This window comes from Phalangium opilio, unplaced genomic scaffold (genome assembly GCF_054372755.1).
Source record: "Phalangium opilio isolate 3A_F unplaced genomic scaffold, DU_Popi_V2 ptg000045l_1, whole genome shotgun sequence".
Classification (NCBI taxonomy): domain Eukaryota; kingdom Metazoa; phylum Arthropoda; class Arachnida; order Opiliones; family Phalangiidae; genus Phalangium; species Phalangium opilio.
Genome location: NW_028324168.1, coordinates 7,506,593 through 7,527,245, shown reverse-complemented (window position 1 = coordinate 7,527,245; position 20,653 = coordinate 7,506,593). Strand labels below are relative to the sequence as shown.

Here is a 20,653-nt window from a genome sequence, read left to right as displayed (position 1 = left end):
GGAACGAAGTGTTAAGAACTTTTTCTTAAAATATTTTTCTCTTATCTTCAATCATGACAGACAAAGTTAGGAATGAAAAGTTCGGTAACTTAATAAAACTTGGATTTAGTTCCATATACATAGCGAGAAAAGAATAGCTATTTAACTTAATTTAATCAGCTGTCTACTAAAAAGTATCTCCATTTTGCACAAAGGGACACTAACAGACTTCCTAGAAACCTAAACGTACAGTCTCCTGATAAACAATTCTTATACAATTCGTAATTTACAGTTAATTCATATACATAAATAAGGACATCACGCGTTGTTTACTGGAATGTTAATCAATATCCGTGGAATTAGACTGAGCTCTACACGAACCAGTTTCCCATCCTCATTAATTTCCAACTAAGGTTTAAACCTTGAGAATCCAGATAGATACACGCTCTCCTAGGCTACAGTCCTTGGCTGGTTGGATTAAGACAATTAGAATGCCCAAAACGCAGCCGACTACGTGCGGAATACCATCACCATCCATTGACGGTTATTCAATTGGCGAGACCAATTCCCCCTAGCCCTCCATCGCGACCAAGGTCTGCATGGTCGCATTGTTTTCTCACTCTCATATAAAGGAGATCCGCTATATATTAACTGTGCATCATGAAACGACAAAATTCTCCTAATAATATTGAACTGAGGGTCAAACTGTGTGGAAATTGGTCACCAGCACAACTAGAAGTAAAGAGCTCTAGCATTGGTAGTAGATCCTGGCGCTAGTGAACAAATTTGGGGCTTTTATGCCGCTTCCATCGCGTCTACACTAGAGAGAAAAAAATTGGTCTAGTTCCAAAAACATTTCCTATCCCCTTCCCCTCAACCTAAAGCCGCGGAACACGGACGCGGGTGTTTGAATCTAGTTCGGCCGTCTACCGAAACGAGCGTCTCACATTTTGGAGGGAAAATTCAGAAACCGCTAAAAGAGGGCCAACCGTTGGTGCGTTTTCAAGAATATTCACTTTCGCCTAGTGAAGAATTTGGTTAGCTCAGTACTTCTAGTCTCATCTTACTTCTGATTTGGCCCAAAAACAAAATTAAGGAAATTGTGGAATGACCGAATTTGTTAATTCAAGGAAGTGTTATTGTTGAGTCTCTCTTTGGAGGACTATGATGGTATCATCACTCTGTTTAAGCCTTGGCCCACTATAGCCTGTGCTTTATTACATTACTTGGCATAGAAAGAAAGAGAAGCTAGGCTAATTTAATCAAAGACTGCATGCACAAAGGCCTGCATGGGCTGTAGCTAATTTTTATTTTTTTTTCTCCCTTTGGATGTTTTTGTTTCTAACAACTTCCTCCAGGGCTACCTCACGCTGTCTAAGAATTTAATTACACTCAGCAGCCAGCTAGCACTTGGTAAGTTTGCTAACGAAATTCTCGTCTCATTCGAAAGGTTCAATGGGTATAAGGCTAATCCTTTGTTACGGATTTGAATTAAACCAAGGGTTAATTATACAAGCTTACGATGCATTTTCAGTACGAGACGAAAAGACAAGTCAGACAGTCGACTCTACAGGTTGGATACATTAGAATATTAAAATGGTCTATAATCAAATGCTTTGTGCAGAAGTTTCCTACTGTTACAGTTAAAAATGTAGATCGATGGAATGCAACACGTTTTTCTATAGCCCAAAAATTGAGAATCTAAAACACGTTCGGTTTTCTATCTCGGAATTTGGTCTATTTCGCAGTTGCTATGTACAATTCTTATTTAGTAAAAACATCAAAGTAATTCCCAGCACAGGAAGGTAATTTTGGTTTACAATTTGTTCCCACACATCTTGAAAAGTAAGGTATATAAATAACAACTTTTGAAGTTAAGTTTCCGAGGAATTTTCTCATCAGATCTCAGGTGCTTGGAAAAATCCGAATCATGTACCAGTACCACCAAGCAAAAGGTGGATAAAAGAGATACGATGAAAGGAGAGAATGTTATTTCGCGACTCTGGCCCAGCATACTTCGTAAAGCAAACTTGAACTAATAGAGATCAAAAGAAATTGGTTGAGACCGAAAAGAAAATTCACTTACAAAAACACAACCCACCCGGGATCAAACAAAATCATACGCACCATGAATGAATTATTAGGTCTTGCCTAATTACGCCTACTGTTAGAGAGTTTGTTCTAATTAACAAGCTTTCAATTTAAAACCAAAACCCTTGTGAATTCGCCAATTTCTATACGATATGGGCGTTGTTTAAGTCAGATACCTAATTAAAACCCGAAGCTAGGCAATCCCAATCAGTAATTCTAGAAATTTCAAAGCTAATTCTGCAATGTATCTTTGTATCATCAACTATAGGGCCTTCGTTCCGCTTTTCTCCATGATAATTTCCTTATCTTAGGGCAACCAGGCGGTAATATCATTCACAACCCCTCCCCCCCCCGGCTCCTTTTCCCAAACCAAACCAGGGAAAATTTCAAAACTCACCAAACGTAACGAAACGAGTCCGCGAGCACTCCGCGGATTTGGATATAGGCTTAGAAGGGGTTGGAAAATGAAGAATTTAAGGCCTATTTTTACACCCCCTAGCATATCCTCCTGTTCTACAAAACAGTATAGCAACACAGGAGAGGAGAATATAAGGGGATTTCTCGGGTTTACGCGGGAAAAGGCGCGAGAATCGTCAGCGCGTGCCTAATTTCCCGCCTTCAAGCTATGTATGACCCCGAGCTCGAGCGCCTTTGCCCTTTTACTTAACTCTATAAATTTAGAAGCTAAAATTATCTACACTAAGTCTTAGCCCCTTTTCGTATCGGCACTCTTTATTAGACTTTTAAAAGCCTATTGGTTTAAAGCGCCAACCGCTGCCGAATTTGCAAAATATTATATCATACAAGAAGATAAATTTCATCCGTTCCGTGGATGGATATGGAAGGCTTCCTTCCGTTTTAAGTTTCAGGAAAGGTTTCAGACGGTCGCGCGGGGTTAAGGATTTAATAATAACTAGATTTCCGGAAGGCCGAAGGGATTAATTATACGGAGGTATCGCCTTACTGGTTTTTAATGATTATCGCAATTTGATTGTCAAATTAAATTTATATACTTTATATAGAGGATAATAATTGGATATTATTTCTAATTGAGTAAGAAAACTATATTACAACACTTTGTTGCTATGGTTACGGCTACGACATATCGTTCCATCAATAGACTGCATAGTTACGTTGTCAAATGGCCTACGCCAATTTCGAAATAATTGGGATTTCCAAAGAACACATTTTCAAGTTTTTAAACATTAAATTATGGTTGTTGAAATTAAACACTCATATCCCTTCAAGAACCTCTTGCAACAAATCAATTAAAATTAAGCATTCATGATATAGGCCTAAATCAAGTCTACGAAAGTACACTTTCCTTGTAAACATCACTCCCGGAGGACAACTAAAATCAACATACGTAAATAAATAAAAAGGGAATAAATGTATAAACACTCACGCACCCCTTACAATAACTCTTAACGGTCCTATAACCAAATTACGAGAAATTTCCCCATAATATTCTTAGTCACAACATATAGTCAAAGTAAAAGTGTTCAGCTAACAAAGCTACATGCAGAAGTACTTAGATAGTTCTCAGCTCCTCTTAATTCCAAAAGAACTTCCCGTCCGCTAGACGAAACGTAATCCTCGCAACACGGGGTGCTAAATTCATACAATTCCATTCGGAATACCTACAAGGCTGCAAAGCAACTATCCAAGCTAATTCAGTACCCAAATAAAACGTATTGTTCCCCAATACATACTGTAGTAAAGTTTCAAGTTTGAAAACACCATACAAAACCCATCGAATCTTTTAGGTTACCGGTGTGTCACTTCGGTTACTTTATTGGACAACCTACCATATTCGTGTTAACTTATTTAATACAAGGAAAGTAGGGTGATGGGGTATTTCAAAGCGTATGTTATTTGGGTTTAAGGTTAAGATTTCTCCACTACATCATGATGAAAAGACAAAACCACGCGACACCCCTCCCGAAGGACAACCGCGCCCACTCTAATGCACCCTTCCTGGGCAAGTTACGGTCATTGACACGTGCGGTTGACCAAGCGGGGGCTTCTCCCCATTCGTGCATGCCCCTTCCCCCGCCCAACTACCCACCCATCCGGTCCTATAGTACCAAGGAAGGGTCCTTGTACCGTCTAACAAAATCAGCCATATTGCTTCCGAAGCTAATAAGGCGATTCTTATTGGCGAAAGAGCTAATTCTAGGGGAATATGGAGTAAATCCCCCGTACCCGGGACTCTTCCAAATAATACTTAAGTGTCCTCTTGTGACGTCATTGTCTCTATAAGGCAGGGAAACGAGTATTGTAACTCAATTTGTACCGCGAACTCTGAAATTGCAAGCTCCAGCATAGAAGAATTAAAAGTAAATGAAACCACAAATTATCAAACTCCACTATAAGGTAAACATTGAAAACTACAGATTGAGTAACGCATCCCAGAGAGACGAGTGTTAAGAAGGGGGTTAAAAGTTGAAGAAAATGGAATTTCATAACTTCTAGTTCATGGACATCTGTTCCTATATAAGGTTGGGTCACATCAAGACCCCAATGCTCGTCATTTTGATTCGTTTATGCGTCCCTAAGGAGAATTCTTATGGACTTGGGAATATACCTGAATGTTGAAGTCAGATCGGCGTAATATTGGCTAGGGCACTTTCCATGTTTTCACGATGAGATCGCAGTGAAATTAACGTTATATAATATAGGGGGTTTGGCTTTGGGTATGGTAGATTCTCAGCTTGGAAATGATACTAATGATATAGGGGGTGCAAAGGTTAGAGAACTTGGAGGCCTATTACATAGAACAGTACATTGAACGACTTGGATTAATGAATGCTAAAAAACCGACTTTATATAATTTCATAATTTTAATTAAGGGTTTTTAAGACTGACTTATAGAGAAAAGGTGTTTTGCTGTACAAATATACCAAAAATTATCCAGTACACTAAAAATTTGAAACATATTATCATAATTTGCCAATTTGAGTCAGCAGAAGTTAACGATGTACGCGACACGTGTCATATGCAAATAAACCTATTTAAATTAAGTTCAACTACCTTTAACACCTACACGAATAAGCTATTACCTTAAAAGCATTAAGTATGCATAAAAAACATCAAACACAGTTATAATCTACACATGCAAATCACACTTCGACGTATGCCATGAGAGAACTCCTTCAAATCCAAACATAAGTCACTCTATAAAAGTCTCGAGTTTGGGTTCGGATTTGGAATACAAAAAAGATTCAAGCCACCATTGGAGAGTCAGTCTCCTACTCTCCTTGCGGAAAGACCCGTACAAGATATTCCATCAAAACTAAGTAAGTATATTTAACTTAGGGCTAAGGAGAGAAGGATAGAGAACCAAACAGCCCGCGGTACAATACATATCCAGCGGCCAAGTTTCCACCCTCTTTGTCATGGCCCAATATACAATCAAACTTAGTACAAACGCAAACAAGCGGATCCCCCAAAACCCCGGCATATTGTCTTAAACCGTTCGAGATAGAAATCAATTCATTGTACTTCCGTTATACGTTAAAGAAGGAATTTACTAAATTGTCACAATAATATTGACCATTATTGTTGTGGGAAGGGCTAGACTAATCCTCAATATCATGTATGACGAAGTTTACATCGCGAATAATCTACCTCGCTGCCTGTTGCGCCTATATTACGGCTGACGGGCAACTCCTTATCGTCGTGTTTTGCAAACTGAACGTTTTGTTAACATTGAAGAGATACAATATTCATGGAAGACTGGAATACATTATAAATGTACCACACTATAAAATCTCTCCCTTTAGATTCAACTTCACTACACCGTCCGTCAAAAGACATCAATATTCAAAACAGGAGTCAGGGCCCCGAACCATTAGTCGACATAGCAGCGCGCAGCGTAGGAACGGGGGGGGGTCCAATCTAAGCTTCAGAAGATATACAGGAGAAGACAGCGGTGATTTTGCCCGCTGTTATTAGGCCTAAGCGAGTTGATGTCTCATCAGGAAAGTTCAATGAGTAAAAGACGAAAGAGCAAATGAAAGCCTACAATGATAAAGGGTTTTAATCGATTTAGATCTAGTCTAGAATTTAATGGAAAAATCAATTTTTGGGTTCTGGCACGGGTTTTGCTTAAGACTTAACGAACGAAGGTGATGGGGGCCAGTATTTTTAACTCACTTGTAAAGTAATTCTTTACTTGAGAATCGGTTTGTGCCACTTTCTTATATACAAATAAAACCTAATATAATACTTAAACACAGTAAACTTTGCTCTAAGGTCAATGAATACTTAACACCACGGAGTTTAGGTGAATTAGGCGCTAGTTACGTTAATAACAAGCCATCACGTGACTTAATGCAGACGATTTTTCGATTGGGTTTCTACACACTCGCTGGGGAGAATTATCCAATCAATGTAAATGAACGGCTTCATAAACTCAAGAAGTCAAACCATTCCAGTATCACTTTAGTATATCGAAAAACCCCTTCAACCCAATCTTAACCCTTTCTATTCCATTGCACACTAAGCAAGCTACAAAACATCATATAAAACCCAAGGCTTGATTGCCAATACACAGGGATCTTCAAAGATGGGTGGAAGGGGGTGTTAGGGTGCATAACGCTTAAGCCTAACGCACACATCATCCATCGCGACCCTAACGGAAAGAGGAGTTTCCTTTCCAGCATCCCTTCTCCCTACGTATCCTGCAGGGCTCGCAAAGGCAGCTGACGTTATAATTAGGTCGATTAATTAAAGATCACTAATCAAGGCCTCGCAGCCATAGCCAGCGAGGATATCCAAGAGTTCCACGGGGTTCCATGTCCCTGAACCCTTTGACCAAAATTCGGATATTCATCAATAGGAACTAGAGGACAAGGCCATGGAAAGAGTAGAATATTCAACAAGGAATAAGTGTGTCCGTATTAATTAGAAATGTTAATTAAGTGGAGGCGAACCAGCGCGCGGTTTATTATTAATTAAACGTCATTCTTTTGCGTGGTTCCTCCCTTGAATATCTAAATATAAACCCCAAAAAAGTACGCGAGAAAATTTGAAAACTATTTCTATATGTCGGAACTTGAGACTATTGGAACTCAAGGCACGATTTTCAGACCATATGGGCAAGAGGGATTCGTACCAGTTTCATAGTGCAATTTAGGGCTGGGTTGAATATACAGCTTGCTATAGGTATCTGATGAGTCAAAAGTTCGTAACCCTGACGTAAGTCATAGCTGTGCAAAGTTTATAAGTTGAAGAGCTTATCTTAAAATTGGGACGTCATTTATCCACACTTTCTGACCTGGATTGTTTCGTTATACCCTTGGCATGCAATACTGGTAAAAATATTTTACTTCATTTCAGGTACTTCTGATTAAAGTTTAAAGAGAACGCGAGGTTCTATCTCATTGGGCATTACGATTGAAATGAACTTAAGACAAGTGTATCCCCCTTCCTTACCCGGTCACGCGATTGAACATTCCTTGGGTGCTCACTTTGGAATGCTACCTCAACTTCAAAACTCCTACATGCACCGCTACGTCTATTCGCAACATATACCGCTCCGTTGACATGTAGATTTCTTCTAAGATACACAAAGGCTTAGCAAAAATATACCTATTTAATATTTTACGAACGTAATATAAGCACGAAACCCAACCCAAGATCATGGACTACTTACTATATACTCTATATACACCTTTCTTATAACGGAGCCTTTCTAGTTGCAATATGCCATTGAAAAGTTCAACATGCAAATTGATTCTAACGTTTTTTACATAACTGGATGATGGGTAGGGAGCGTAAAGATTGAATTTATTTCCTTCCGTGGAAGATGTATATAAGACTATATCAAATGCCATACCGCGCGCAAACTGTTCCGGAGTTATTTCAAGTATTTTGGGTGAATTTTCTAGTGGGAATACCACGCATGGGCGTTTTTAGTTTCGACTACTGGTTCGTCGCCAACGCCAAGTGGTAGTTGGTATTTAGTTTCACAGTACAAGGGTGGCGAAGAAATTTGGTTGTAGAGATAAACTATGAATTGATTATTTATATTTGAATGTTTTTCAAACATAAGTTTGATCGTGATTTACAATTAATGTTCTTGAATGTCATATTAGATTAGCGGTAAAAACCATATAGATCTGTGTACTGATAAATGTCATTACAGTTTCAGAAGATAGAAAACTTCAAGCGTTAAACCTTTCTTAACAGTAATAGCAACTGTCGCAATAAAAAAAATCCCCTGTCAAAAACAAAAGAAAAGAAACAATTTTAACACTTACTTTCTCTCTTAAGACTTCCCGTATCCTGGCAGCTTGATTCCTAAACCTTTGCAAGGACGATTCGAGTTCCTCGCAACGCTGCTTCCAATTGACATCCTCGTCTCGCAACGAGGTCAAGTCCGACATCGAGGACGTTGAACTCGCTACGCCTCCGTCCGAAGGTCGCGGACCTTTCCGGCCAACTGCCGGAGAACCCCATTCGTGAACGCTTCCAATTACGCCGTCCAGGAACGTGTCCGCGCTCTCCGTGCATTTAGTTCGCGTTCTAATGGGTAAATCTTCACCCATAACCTCGCCAGTCATGGCTAATAAAGAACTCAACGGCGAAAACAACGGAGAAGGTATTTTGGGTTTTTCAGAGGAAGACATGTTGGTGATATTAATTGTAATAGAATGAGTGTGGCACGACGACGCGCACGATGGAAGCGAGTCCCCAATGGACACGGTTTAGTTAAGCGCGCGCCCGAGTTAAGACGACCGTACTCGACCAGTTACGGAACACGAGTATCTTTGGTTGAGGATTGTTGGATGCTGAGAGACGATAAGAGATGTTGAAGGAGCATGCACCGTCTCCGAGACGGACTCGACGACTAAAGCTCCCGAACGGGGGTTTTCCCCCTCAAGCATCGATAACTATTGGGTGAACACTACGCGAGTGTACGAGATGCACTGGGGCTTCTCGGTGTAGGCTGTGCGGTGGGTATATGGTATACTGGAATTTACTGTGATATCATTCGAAGCGACGACATACCCTGCGCGCTGATTTTCGTCATGACTTATTACCTGCAAGGATAGAAAACGCATTTGATTACATTTAAATATGGTGTAGCGTGACGTAAAATTAATTTTAAACGAGATATCTAAGGTTGCATTTAGGCTTATTCAAATAAGTAAAGACCATCGTAAACAAATCGACGTTGAAAACTTACAAAACATTCTACCTGCTGCACATAAAACACATTGCCTTTAAGACAACCGTAAACAACAACCCGAGCTATCTTTCCAAATGCTATATACAGCTACACAATATGCATCCTATAAAATACGGCCAAAAGGTGTAAATTGCAAATATAAACTATCTCTTCCACGTTTTGTAACGAATCCCTATCTAAATTTTACGAATTTCAACTTAAACTCAGCCCACTTCGATTCTCCCGTTAAGGTATACTATCTCAAACAAGCAAACACGTTCTTCGAAACTAGAATCATCTAAAAGGGGTGAGAAAGATAGGGCATCCCTTTGGAAGGAATAAAACGAATATCCTTGATATGTTTCCCGGCACAATCTCGAATTATAGATGAATAGAGAAACCATGTATATTTATACGAGAAGAGATAGAAGGATTCGCAGTCTGTGTTTATGTACCTGAATTATTAAATTCGGGTGTAAATATTTATAAAACTATACACTATTTTGGCGCCAGAATAAAATGTACCACCGATCTTGGAGCGGGCAATGGCCCCAGACGAACAATCATAAAAATTATTATTTTATCTTCGAAATACAAGAAATGATAAGTCAGTGTTGTCACGAGATGTTAATTCATTTAAGGCAAGTAAACTTTCGAGATTTGAAATTTAACATTTTTGAAAATACATTATAATAAGTGTCATTCTTATAGATCATATCTTATAAACTTATGGGAATACTAAATTCTCGAGTCGACCTCGAAGCATGAACTTCTCTTTGGGACTTAAAACAATTCTCAATACATTCTAAGTAATGATCATTCTAAAATGAAGATAGCTAGTTCAAAAGAAGAAAAGAAATCGGACAGAAAAATAATAAGCCGATTTGAAATCGAGTCACAACTGTAGAATAAATTTCAAATTCCCTTTTCAAAAGATGAGCTTAAAAATTGTTTTCCCCAACTCTTTCTCTCGCCTTCGGGCCCATAATAAAGAGCCGTTACACAGTCTAATGTTAAATTCAAAAGCTTGTGTTGTATATATATGTATATAAAACTCAAGGTTTTCGTCGCGTTTCTCATTAGGCTAATGAGATGTTGGGTGACTGTATTCCCCGCTAAACAAGAAAACAAAGTTACACAGCTACGTTGGAATAAATCTAAATCAAGCTGCTTGCTCTACTACTGTTAGCCTGTACTCGCACTCGTATAGGTTTAAATTTAATGGTGTGCCAAGAAGGCAATTTGGAATTTACACGAGCAAAAGTTTGGAACAGATCAGAGGTACCAAAACTTTGTCTGGATATCGCGAAACTGCCGACGGAATAAATCAGTATGATAAATTGTAGAGCTGCGAAACTGGTTAGTTTAATCTATTCCAAACTGCACAGTCCGCGTTGAAATAGGTCAAGAAGAGCTCGAATTTGTTAGATTGTTACAAATTGTGCAAATTGGAATTATGTTAGGTTTAAAAAGCAAACCAACCGAAGATTTAAAACTAACTCATTAGTGGAAAATAAATAAAAGAATAGTCTAGGCCTAGTTAGTTTTATTTTATGGCTACCTTTTATGGTAATTCTACGGAAAACCAATTTTTCTATTCAATTAGATATAACGAAGACTTCCACTTTGAAATTTCCTTATTCAATAAATGAAAAATTTGCAAATCTAATTAAGAACTATTTACATGGATTATTGGATAATATGTTAATTACGTTTTGGGGAGAAAATAAACTTTGATTCAATTATTAAATTCAATTCAACACTTTTGTTAAATTGAATTACATTCAATTAAAACTGTTTTAAACAATCTACGCTTTCGTAACTTAGTAACAATTCTCGAGCTACATACAATTGTAATTCATGAAAAAGATAAAATTTAATTTAAATATATATTCAACTGCAAACAAATCCCTAAATAGGTCAATTTAAAAATAGGTACACCTATACTTATAATTAAATTCAACTAATCTAAAACCAATATGATTAAATTAAATTTAACACGTTGTAATAAGATAAATGGTAATAAAGAGTCAATTGAAAGCAATCAAGTTTCGGCAGTAGCAATAAAATGCGTGCAATTCAATTACCGTTGGGTCACAGACTCAGTTTCTTTTCAACAAAAGAAAAAGCAAGAAAAAAAACCCCAAAAGTCTAAACTAAAAAGATGACTAAGGGACAATCAATCCCAGAACACAAAAGAAAAACAAAGTCATAGAAACCGAATTAAAACCCACTAAAAGACAACAAAACCGACCAGTAAAAAAACAATACCTAAACCTAATGTATTTTTTTGTAACAAGATACCATAGGAGATAAAACTTAGAACGATAAATGGCACCTTGTGTTACGTTCCCATATGACCTAACATGGTCCAACTTACGACTCTGCCAACACACGACATTATATGAACTAAAGACCAGCATGCAATGTACCGTAGAGTTCAGACAAATAAACTCACACGGGATCGAATTTTAAAACGACATTTCAATAGGCTATTTCGACGTAACAAACAGGGGGGTAAAATTACGTTTGACCTTATGAAACTTTATTAGTCTGATCATAGAGTCACCGGAATTGGAGACAAAGGCCTAACGGAGAAAACAACGTTTGTTTCAGGGGAGAGTGTGCTATCCAGAGAAGCAAAAAGCATCGTATAAAGAAAACTATACACCTTCTTGTAGTCGAGTGTGACTCTTGCTTTGTAGTTTTTCGTAGTGGGGAATTCAGGCTTAAATAAACAGAAGGGAAGCTCAAGCTAGCTCCGGAGAGCCCTGGAGAAAAAAAGAGTCAGAGAGCAGGCAAGGAGGATGGGGATGAAAAAACTTGGAGTCTTGGAGACTTCTAATGATCCGGAGAGAGGGAAAAACTTTTTTCTACCGAATATACTATAGGGATGAAGCGCCTGTATTATACAGGGTGTTTCTGATAAGCCTGTCATTAAATTAAATAGCGTTTTCTTATAGGGTCAAAACTGAATGGGAAAGTGTCACCAGTACATGTGGACTACTAAATTTAGCTCCTCAAACATTGATTGATCCCTAAAACAAGGAAACAATTAAATGTTCTGGTGACACCACTTAGTTTGACCCCAAGAACACACCCTTTTTATCGTAAAAACACCCTGTATACTAAGAGTAAAACGTCGCATGAGATTTCTTCTCCCTTCTTTTACTACTCCCCTAGTAATGACTTTTTTATTCCACCGCGTTGGATAAAAAATTGCTCGATACTCGTCGAGTATGGCAGCAAAAAAATCTTTACATTTTTGCAAATCGCGCGATGTTGTACTGCCTACCTGAGAGCTAAAACGTAGCTGCTCCCATGAAGAATAATTACAGATTGAAATTAGTCAGATCTTGCTGTATAATTTAAGATCAAAAGAAATTAAAATAATTCAGCCATACTCTCTTCGGTAACGGGTCATACATACACCTTTGCAGAGATAAAAAATTATATGAATAACTCATTTTCTTGAGAGTTAATACGGTTCAGCTCTCATATTTCATACGTCTAATATAAATGGTCCTCTCATCATTTCCCGCCTAAATAATAGACCAGTTTAGTAGACGTGAGAGCATATATACATAAAATATATTTTTCACGAAGTTTTTGATAATATATACATAGTGCCCCCGCCTTTTATTCGTAACTACAGAAGTAAAAACATAAAGAAAAGAAAAACCACGTGGGAAAATAGCCGTCAAAATGTCGGCCACACGCGGATGTTTCTCGTGCGCGCCAAAAACTCCTCCCAATCGCGCGCGCCCAAAACGCTTTTGGCGGGAGAATACCAAGGCCCAGTAGCTAAGCCTAACTTAAAGGATAAAGAAAGGTGCAACGCAGGCGGTGAAATAAGAAAAATGTTCCCTAGAGTCTCTTTTTAAAGAGGGGTGTATTTTGTCTTGGAGAAACCATCACGTGCACGGACTTCCCTCTACTTACATTTTTACGACACGTGATATATAGCTAAGAACTCCCTATTTTAAAGGGAGAATGAAACATAGTTATTAAATGAACTACAGGTCCTGGAAACATACGATGGGTATTCTAACATTCTCAGATCTTAAGTTAGTTCTTGTTTGTGAGAACAGAAAATAAAGAGGGTTATAGAGAAATATCATACGCTTCATTGTCCCTTTAAGGAAAGGCTCGTTTAGATATTCTAAAAACCTACCAAGCATACACAAACCATCGAAGAGAAACAATCAATTTACTTTCGATTAAAAATTGTCCCGGAAATATTACTATAACAAATTAATTCAATCTTCCTTGAATTTTGAACTGATATTGCCCTTCATTTCAACTATGAACTACCCAGTTTAAAACTTGACTCAACAACATTCTTGGGCAATTATGAACTTCTTCATGAAGAAATTCACCCGAACCGAATTATTTATCATAAATTTACATAAAAATCAATAATATTTTAAATTCGTCGTGTATGGAAATACTCTATTATTGATATTATTTTAATATCAACTTTATTAAATAAAAAAGTAACATTTTTTTTTCATAAAACTCCCCCCCCCCCCGCCTCAACCACACTTCCCTTATCAATCAATATCCGTTTACAGAAAAGATACTACTTTAAATAACAAGAATCGGCAACCCAAATTACTTTTCCATAGACCCTCCTCACGAGCTGTCACTAATCTACAAAATCAGCTGTCACAAACAAGAGAGGTTGTGTTATTACTTGCGTAGTAGACCAACCTGGCTAGGGAATTGTAGTAGACGATTAGGCCTATTTTGTTGGCAATTAAGCCTTGGCTGGTCATTCTCGCCTGACCAGGAGGTTCCAGTCAACCCCCAAGGTTAAACTAAGCGTTACATAGCTTATTGAGGGAATTTACTATTTACCCTTGATACAGCCTCCATAAAAAGGGATCAAATAGTTAACGACCATGAGCTCTTTCTTGGGGATGGGTGATGTAGTCTGGTGCAGAGGGAGTGATGCTAGTGATACGGGACAAAAGAGGGTAGAAATGTCCTCCACTCCACTCCCTTACCAACGTTAATAATGGCTACGTTGTAATCTTTAGGTTCTCCCAAAGTCCCGAATCCGAAATAAATAAATGTAAAGTTATCAAATATCTATATTTTCGAGATATTTTCTTTCTGACGTCATAACTACCGTTAGGGTAAACCGATTCACACGAAATTTGGTACGTTTGTTCATTACAACATGCAGAAAGTACATATAAATTTTTATTTTAATCGTTGGCCATTTTGAAAAATGGCGTCCATAATAGTAACCGCAACTTCCGGACGCGATAACGATCGTTACGGTAAACTGATTCATGTGAAAGTTTGCATATTGGTTCACTATAACATGCAGAAACTATGTATAAATTTATATTTTAATCGGTGGTCATCTTGAAAAATCCCTTCCAAAAATTGTCGGCTCTAAAATGAATCTAAACATCCGGTTAACCTACTTCAGAACGGTTCTATACCAAGGACTTTCACGTCTCTAATCTCTTCCAGTACATTTCTACCCCCTTTATAACGTCTGACCTATTGAGAGTAGCCAGTAGCCACTCTGGATCTGTAAGACGTACGACTTTGACCATTAAGGAACCCCCGGACAATGGACGACGTCTAGAAAGGACATCAGGGTATCCCTGTCAATTGTCGTTCGTCTACACACACAGTCGTTCTATATAAAGCTTAACTCTGATTTTCAGTCTATATTTGTTCGATATCAAGACTCTAGTTCGTTGAACCTTTGTGTGTATGTCTCTTCTTGAAATATTGATTTCACAAATACAGAACGAGAAAGAACAAGTTTTGCTTGGACTGATAAATAAATAGTAAACCACCCACCCCCTCTTAAGGTTAAAAGTAACAGTTTTAAAGTGCACGTGGCACTCACCAATATTATGAAACTTCCTCGATCCCCTCTGAATTAGATTATTTATCTTATATCACAGCTTCCTAATTAAATTCATCATTAATCGCGGACACTTTAAATTTAAAGACAGACTACAAACACAGATAGCATAAACCCACGCGACTACGCTTTATTTCAATTTCGAACTTAACAAGGCATCTTTTTTATTTATTTTTTTCAAATTCGATATTTTAACAAGCGAACCGTGAAAATAACGAACAGATTAAAATTTTCTCTGCCGTCTTATAATTTGGCCATCGTCTTTTATAAAAACTTAACGCCGCCATGCAGTTTTGGCAAAGATCCAAGAAAATAAAATTATACCCAGAAAATTACGTCTAAGAAGAAGGAAAACGTGGCATGATCTATATTACATCATACCACCACGATCCTGCTCCCTGTAACACCCCTTTTCGTATAAACCCCCTAATAAAATGCAATCTCACATACAAGTACATTCTCAATTACATTTAGGTTGATATCCATAACAAAAAGTAGGTGTTTTTAAGGTTTATCAGAGTGATTCTTAAAATTCCCTTACTTCAAGTTCCGAACTTCTATTACACCATCCACGAAGTATGCTTATTAATAAACGTAAAAGCTAAAAAGAATTTTCCCCATTCACATTTGTAAATTTCTCGGCAAAGGCCTAACAGAAGTTTAAACCTACACGCTTTTTTATTTACCTGTTCTGTATAGTGCATGCATTTTCTATGCCTCTTTAGCTAGTTAAAGTAAACACTAAGCCTAAATGAAAATGGTTTCGGTATAGACCTAAAGGAAAACGAATTGTATTATCTCGAGAAGTCTGGGATAAAAACCGTAGCTTAGAGAGAGTGAAAAGTGTGTGAAAATGAAACAGGAAAAGGGAGAAAATAGAATCCTTTTTCATTATAACGAAAGTCCTTTTATTAAAAGCCTTGGAAAACTAATATTCTTAGGCCGCGTGTTGCTGTCATGGAGGAAGAAAAAATAGAAAGGAGACGAAAACACAGGGCAGGCAAGAATCAAATTTTCCTTCAATCAACAAAATCCCACAAGAGGGACAGAAGTGAGATTTTGTCACGTGACTACATTTTACCAGTCTGCTTCCCCTAAATTTTCAACATGCACTCCACCAAGTGGGACTGGAGTAGTAGCATCAAAAAATGTGGTTTTCCATCTCCTTTCTATTTTTCCTTCATGTTTGCCATCTTGCAAAGTTCCCATGTAGACCAAGGTTTAAGAATACATATAAAGTTGTAAGGTTTCCCAAACATATTAATGCTTTCCGGAGGAAATATCCCGTTAGATATATACATTTTTTCCCCTCACGCTATGAAAAACATTACAGGATTAAAGATTTTAATTTTAATAATAAATATAAATATAGGAGATAAAAGGTTTTTAGTGAAAAATTAATATCCTTCTTAAGAAAGTTTTGCATAAATAAATAAAAGAAGATTTATAGAATGTTTTACTGGAATTTTGGTAACAAAAAGGCGTGGCGTTACACGATTGGTCGGAGGTGCAAATTTCAAATATCCACCATATCTCAATCTAATTTAAATTAATTTTAAAACCAGGTAGGTGATAATTCCTGGATGTTACCCTATGTAGATTGGTCTCATAAGAATCGATAAAAAATTCACTTGTATTTCCATTTCACCTTCCCTTTAAAGGGAGCCTTAGAAAATTCATCTTAAAAATTTTCTTGTAACCTATAGGTGCGCAAAATTACGAAAAATTAACCCCCCTCCCCAAAAAAATAAAAAATTCCAAAGCCCCCCTCCACCAAAAAAAATTAAATAAAAACCATATATATTCGGTACCATGCATGTATCTAATTTCACATTTTTTTTTTCATCTTGAACATGAAATAGAAAGAAGAGAAAAATGGAAGCAGGGGAATGAAAATCCACACATACCGTGTCTCCATCTCTAAGACGTTCTAGGGAGTAGGTGGAAAATTAAAGGGGAACCGGGAGTAAGCCTACGCCCCCCTCAAAAGAGGATCATGTCACAGGAGGATGGAAGAGGAAGCGAATCTTCAAATCTCCGCCGATGAAGGATGGAATATAGGCCTTTGCTGAGAGATGACAAGACGGTCGTCGGTCGGTGACGCGCGTGGGTAACACTATGGACATGCAGTACCAAGTATAGGCCTACCATAGGAGGGATGGTAAATCCAGCCAGGTTGTCAACTCTAGGGAGACAAATGAAGCCTCACCCCCATTCTCTCTTCTTTCCTCATTTGAGGCCCTATTTCTTCTCCATTTCTTGGTTGTGTCCCTTCCCCCCCGGTTTCGTGTCTGCAAGAATGAATTCGCATATTCCAGAGAGTATGTATATATATGTCTTTATACAAACAGGAGTGGGTCGTCTTGAAACGACTATTGCATTTTACCATTAGGGTCAATGCGGATTTAACTTCAATGTTCAAGGTTTAATTGAATAAATTCGCCATCTGCGGGGATATACCCTAAAAATGGCCCAGTTTAATATGTCTGCGATGGTAGTTGGTAGGTAGTAGAGTCTGTCTTATATCGAAATTGATCCATTGCCCGGATAAATGCAACAGAAAGTGCTATAGTCTGCCCGCCTTCTATACCGTTTTCGGCAACAAAAAATTACACTTGTTATCAAGCCTGATGTCTATAAAATAATTGTATAAAAGTGGTGTGTGTACACTCCATGATGTAATTATTTTTATAACAGAAGTTCATCCGTTAAAGTTAAAGTAAGATGCTGGTTAGTTAAGGGAATACTTTTAAAATTGTCACAAACTTCAGAAGATGTAATATTGGTTCGGTACATGCGGGCTATGGTACATGAAACAGGGGAAAGATCTTACAGAAATTTAGGCCCCAAAGGTATTATGAGATATTGACCTAATGTTATGATTAAAGCGTTTTTAAGGATGATAAGTGAGCCTAGTCTGAATCAATATTTTGAAATGAAAAAAAGTTTATAAACCCTGTATGCATTTTTCAATGCACTAAAATTGTAATAACCAGTTTATCAATGACTAACTAATAATTCTTGGTATAGTTAATGAGTGCTCAAAAAATTATCAACATAAATACTTCAAAACAATACTGTATGGACTTTGAAACAGAAAATCCGGAGAAAACCACAAAACCTGTGACGTCAATTCAATCTTTTTTTCTTTCTTCCAAAAAACTTATCAAGCATCGTGCAAGCGAGTCACGAATTTCAAAAGAAAATTTCTAAGTGCTATTTTATCCCTCTACATAACAGTATAAGCCATAGCCTAAAAGTCATCTCCCGTAAAAGACTGTTTAACAGAAATTCTAGAGTGTTTACGACAACATCATACACTTTGAAAGCCATCAAGCCCTGGGCTTAATATTCAGCGCGTAAAATGCATTCGCTTTATAACGTAACATTCATACATACATTTCTTTAATAAATGAAGACAACTTTAAGACAGCGTAACCGGCGGCGGCCCCATAAAGGCTCAAGCTCGACTCTCAATATTAAATTTTAAAACATTTTTCAAAATGACTTTTTGAAGGTCTTAACGCCGTTGAGTTTTCTTCATCAAGAATTCTGTTCCTCAAACGCGACACTCAATGCACGATGGTGATTCTTAGATAAAAAATAACCTTGTAGTTAAAAGGGTGTAGCCAACCTATGGTCCACGAACTATTAAACAGAAGTCGACTATATACAGGGTGTTTCTGATATGTCTGCATGCACAAAATTAATGGGGGATGTTCTATGGGGAAATCAATTTTGAGTCGAAAATGTTGATTATAGTTGAGAGACCACCATGAAATAGTGCAGAACATTCCCTGTTATTATATCGTTTCTTAGTTACGCGTTTCAGCCATGAATGTGTAATAAACTTTGAATTCAGGCCGCCATCGCCAAAGTGAGGACCTCCTTCAACTAAAACATACGCTGAGAACCAAACCTTGCATACGTATATAACCAAGAATAAAACTTCAATATACCGAAATTTCAATCCAAGTATATCTCCAAAGTGGGGCCTTCAGAAAACTAAACTACAGATCCCAGAGCCCTAAATTGATTACTTAAACCTTGCAGTACACCCCATAACAAACCAAAACGTTATAAATTCAAACACCATTCTCTTCTCTCTCCCTCGGCTCTCGCAGACAAAGTAGGGTCCACCTCAAAACAAATCATAATTCGAGGACTCACTTCTGGCTGGCTATACCTTACATGCACCCCTTAAAATTTTACATCGTTTTAGCTATACGCAACTATATCCCTCATCATCGTCTTTGGCTTCAAACCGCGTTCCCCGAGAGCTGTCATAAGCTCTCACCCCCATTAAATTTAAACACAGAGGCTACATATTTTAACGGACGGCCTTCGGCCTCGCATGCCACCCTAGTCCTTATCCCCCCCCTTCAGAAACAGGAAGTTCCTATCCACCCACAGACAAGGGCACCCTTCCCTAAGTTAACTTAGAACCCTCAAAATCCAAAAATAAAATCTACATGACTAAGATGAATGAAAAATATGATCAAAGATTTCAAAATGTATATAAATTTAATACTTGATGTGAGATCATCCCCATATGACATGATTTCAGTTTGGATTAAGTTACATTTTGGACTCAATATTGATTTCCCATAGAACCCTGGGCCAGACTTATTAATTGCGTACTAATTAATTACTCGAATACTTAATTAAAAGCTTGTCTAGTTACAGACTGAGATATTAATCTTAAATTTAAAAAAAGGTAAAATGGATGTATTCAGAATCAAACTGACCGAAAAACGTCTAAGAGAATTCCTTCAAACCAAGATATTTTTAATTGACAATTCCTTAGTCCTCTGATTTTAAAAATAAAATATTTAAAAACCAACGTTATAAAACCAGACATATTAATAATAACCTTTAAAAAACATTTAAACATTAACATAACTACAAAAACCCCTTACATCACGGCTATATTAACCATTTAAAGAAAGAAAAATATAAATAAAAGTTGCTAAATGCAAATTGTATAATAACTAAAAAAACTAAAGTTCTCCAAAAAAGCCACCTGGCATGGTTATATTTTACCATCTTAATGATGCTACTAAATCTAAGAAGAAAAAAAAAACACCCGCTTAGCGCCAAGTTCTTTGCAAACAGAATACTTAGTGACGTAATATTAAAACCATAATGGCCCCGTCTTCCAGTATAAGACTGTAGACTTGCATCCACATGGCGCTCGCTGAGCCTGATTTAAAACCTACGCCATATAATCAGATATTCATTCTCATACACTCCAGTTGACATTAACAGCGCCGCGCGCAATTTCTCTGAATTGACGATTTCCGTTGAAAGCTCAGTATATGCCGACTGAATCTAGTCTAACTAGTTTTAGAAATATGTATATAGCTTCAATGGTAGGAGGTTATGCAAAGAGATTTATGGACGAACAAGTGTTAGTGTTAGATTGTAGTAAAGTGGTATAACATCACAGGGCTAGGAGAAGAGGCCCAGCAGAAGATGTAAGTTACAAGTTCTGGGCTGGGCTGGCAACTTAA

The 20,653-nt window shown here is 37.5% G+C and overlaps 1 protein-coding gene across 4 annotated transcripts in view; it reads right to left on the bottom strand.

Annotated features, from left to right (window-relative positions):
• Positions 1 to 20,653, bottom strand: part of LOC149677228 (uncharacterized protein CG43867) — a 104,235-nt gene that overhangs the window by 75,816 nt on the left and 7,766 nt on the right. For 3 of the 4 annotated variants that reach the window (XM_089838244.1, XM_089838247.1, XM_089838246.1), the window contains exon 2: positions 8,337 to 9,119. In XM_089838244.1, the coding sequence (XP_089694370.1) occupies positions 8,337 to 8,705 (369 nt within the window). In that variant the 5' untranslated portion in view covers positions 8,706 to 9,119. Of the gene's footprint in view, positions 1 to 8,336; positions 9,120 to 14,107; positions 14,127 to 20,653 lie in introns of those variants that run through there. The other variant, XM_089838245.1, reaches the window with a different exon arrangement.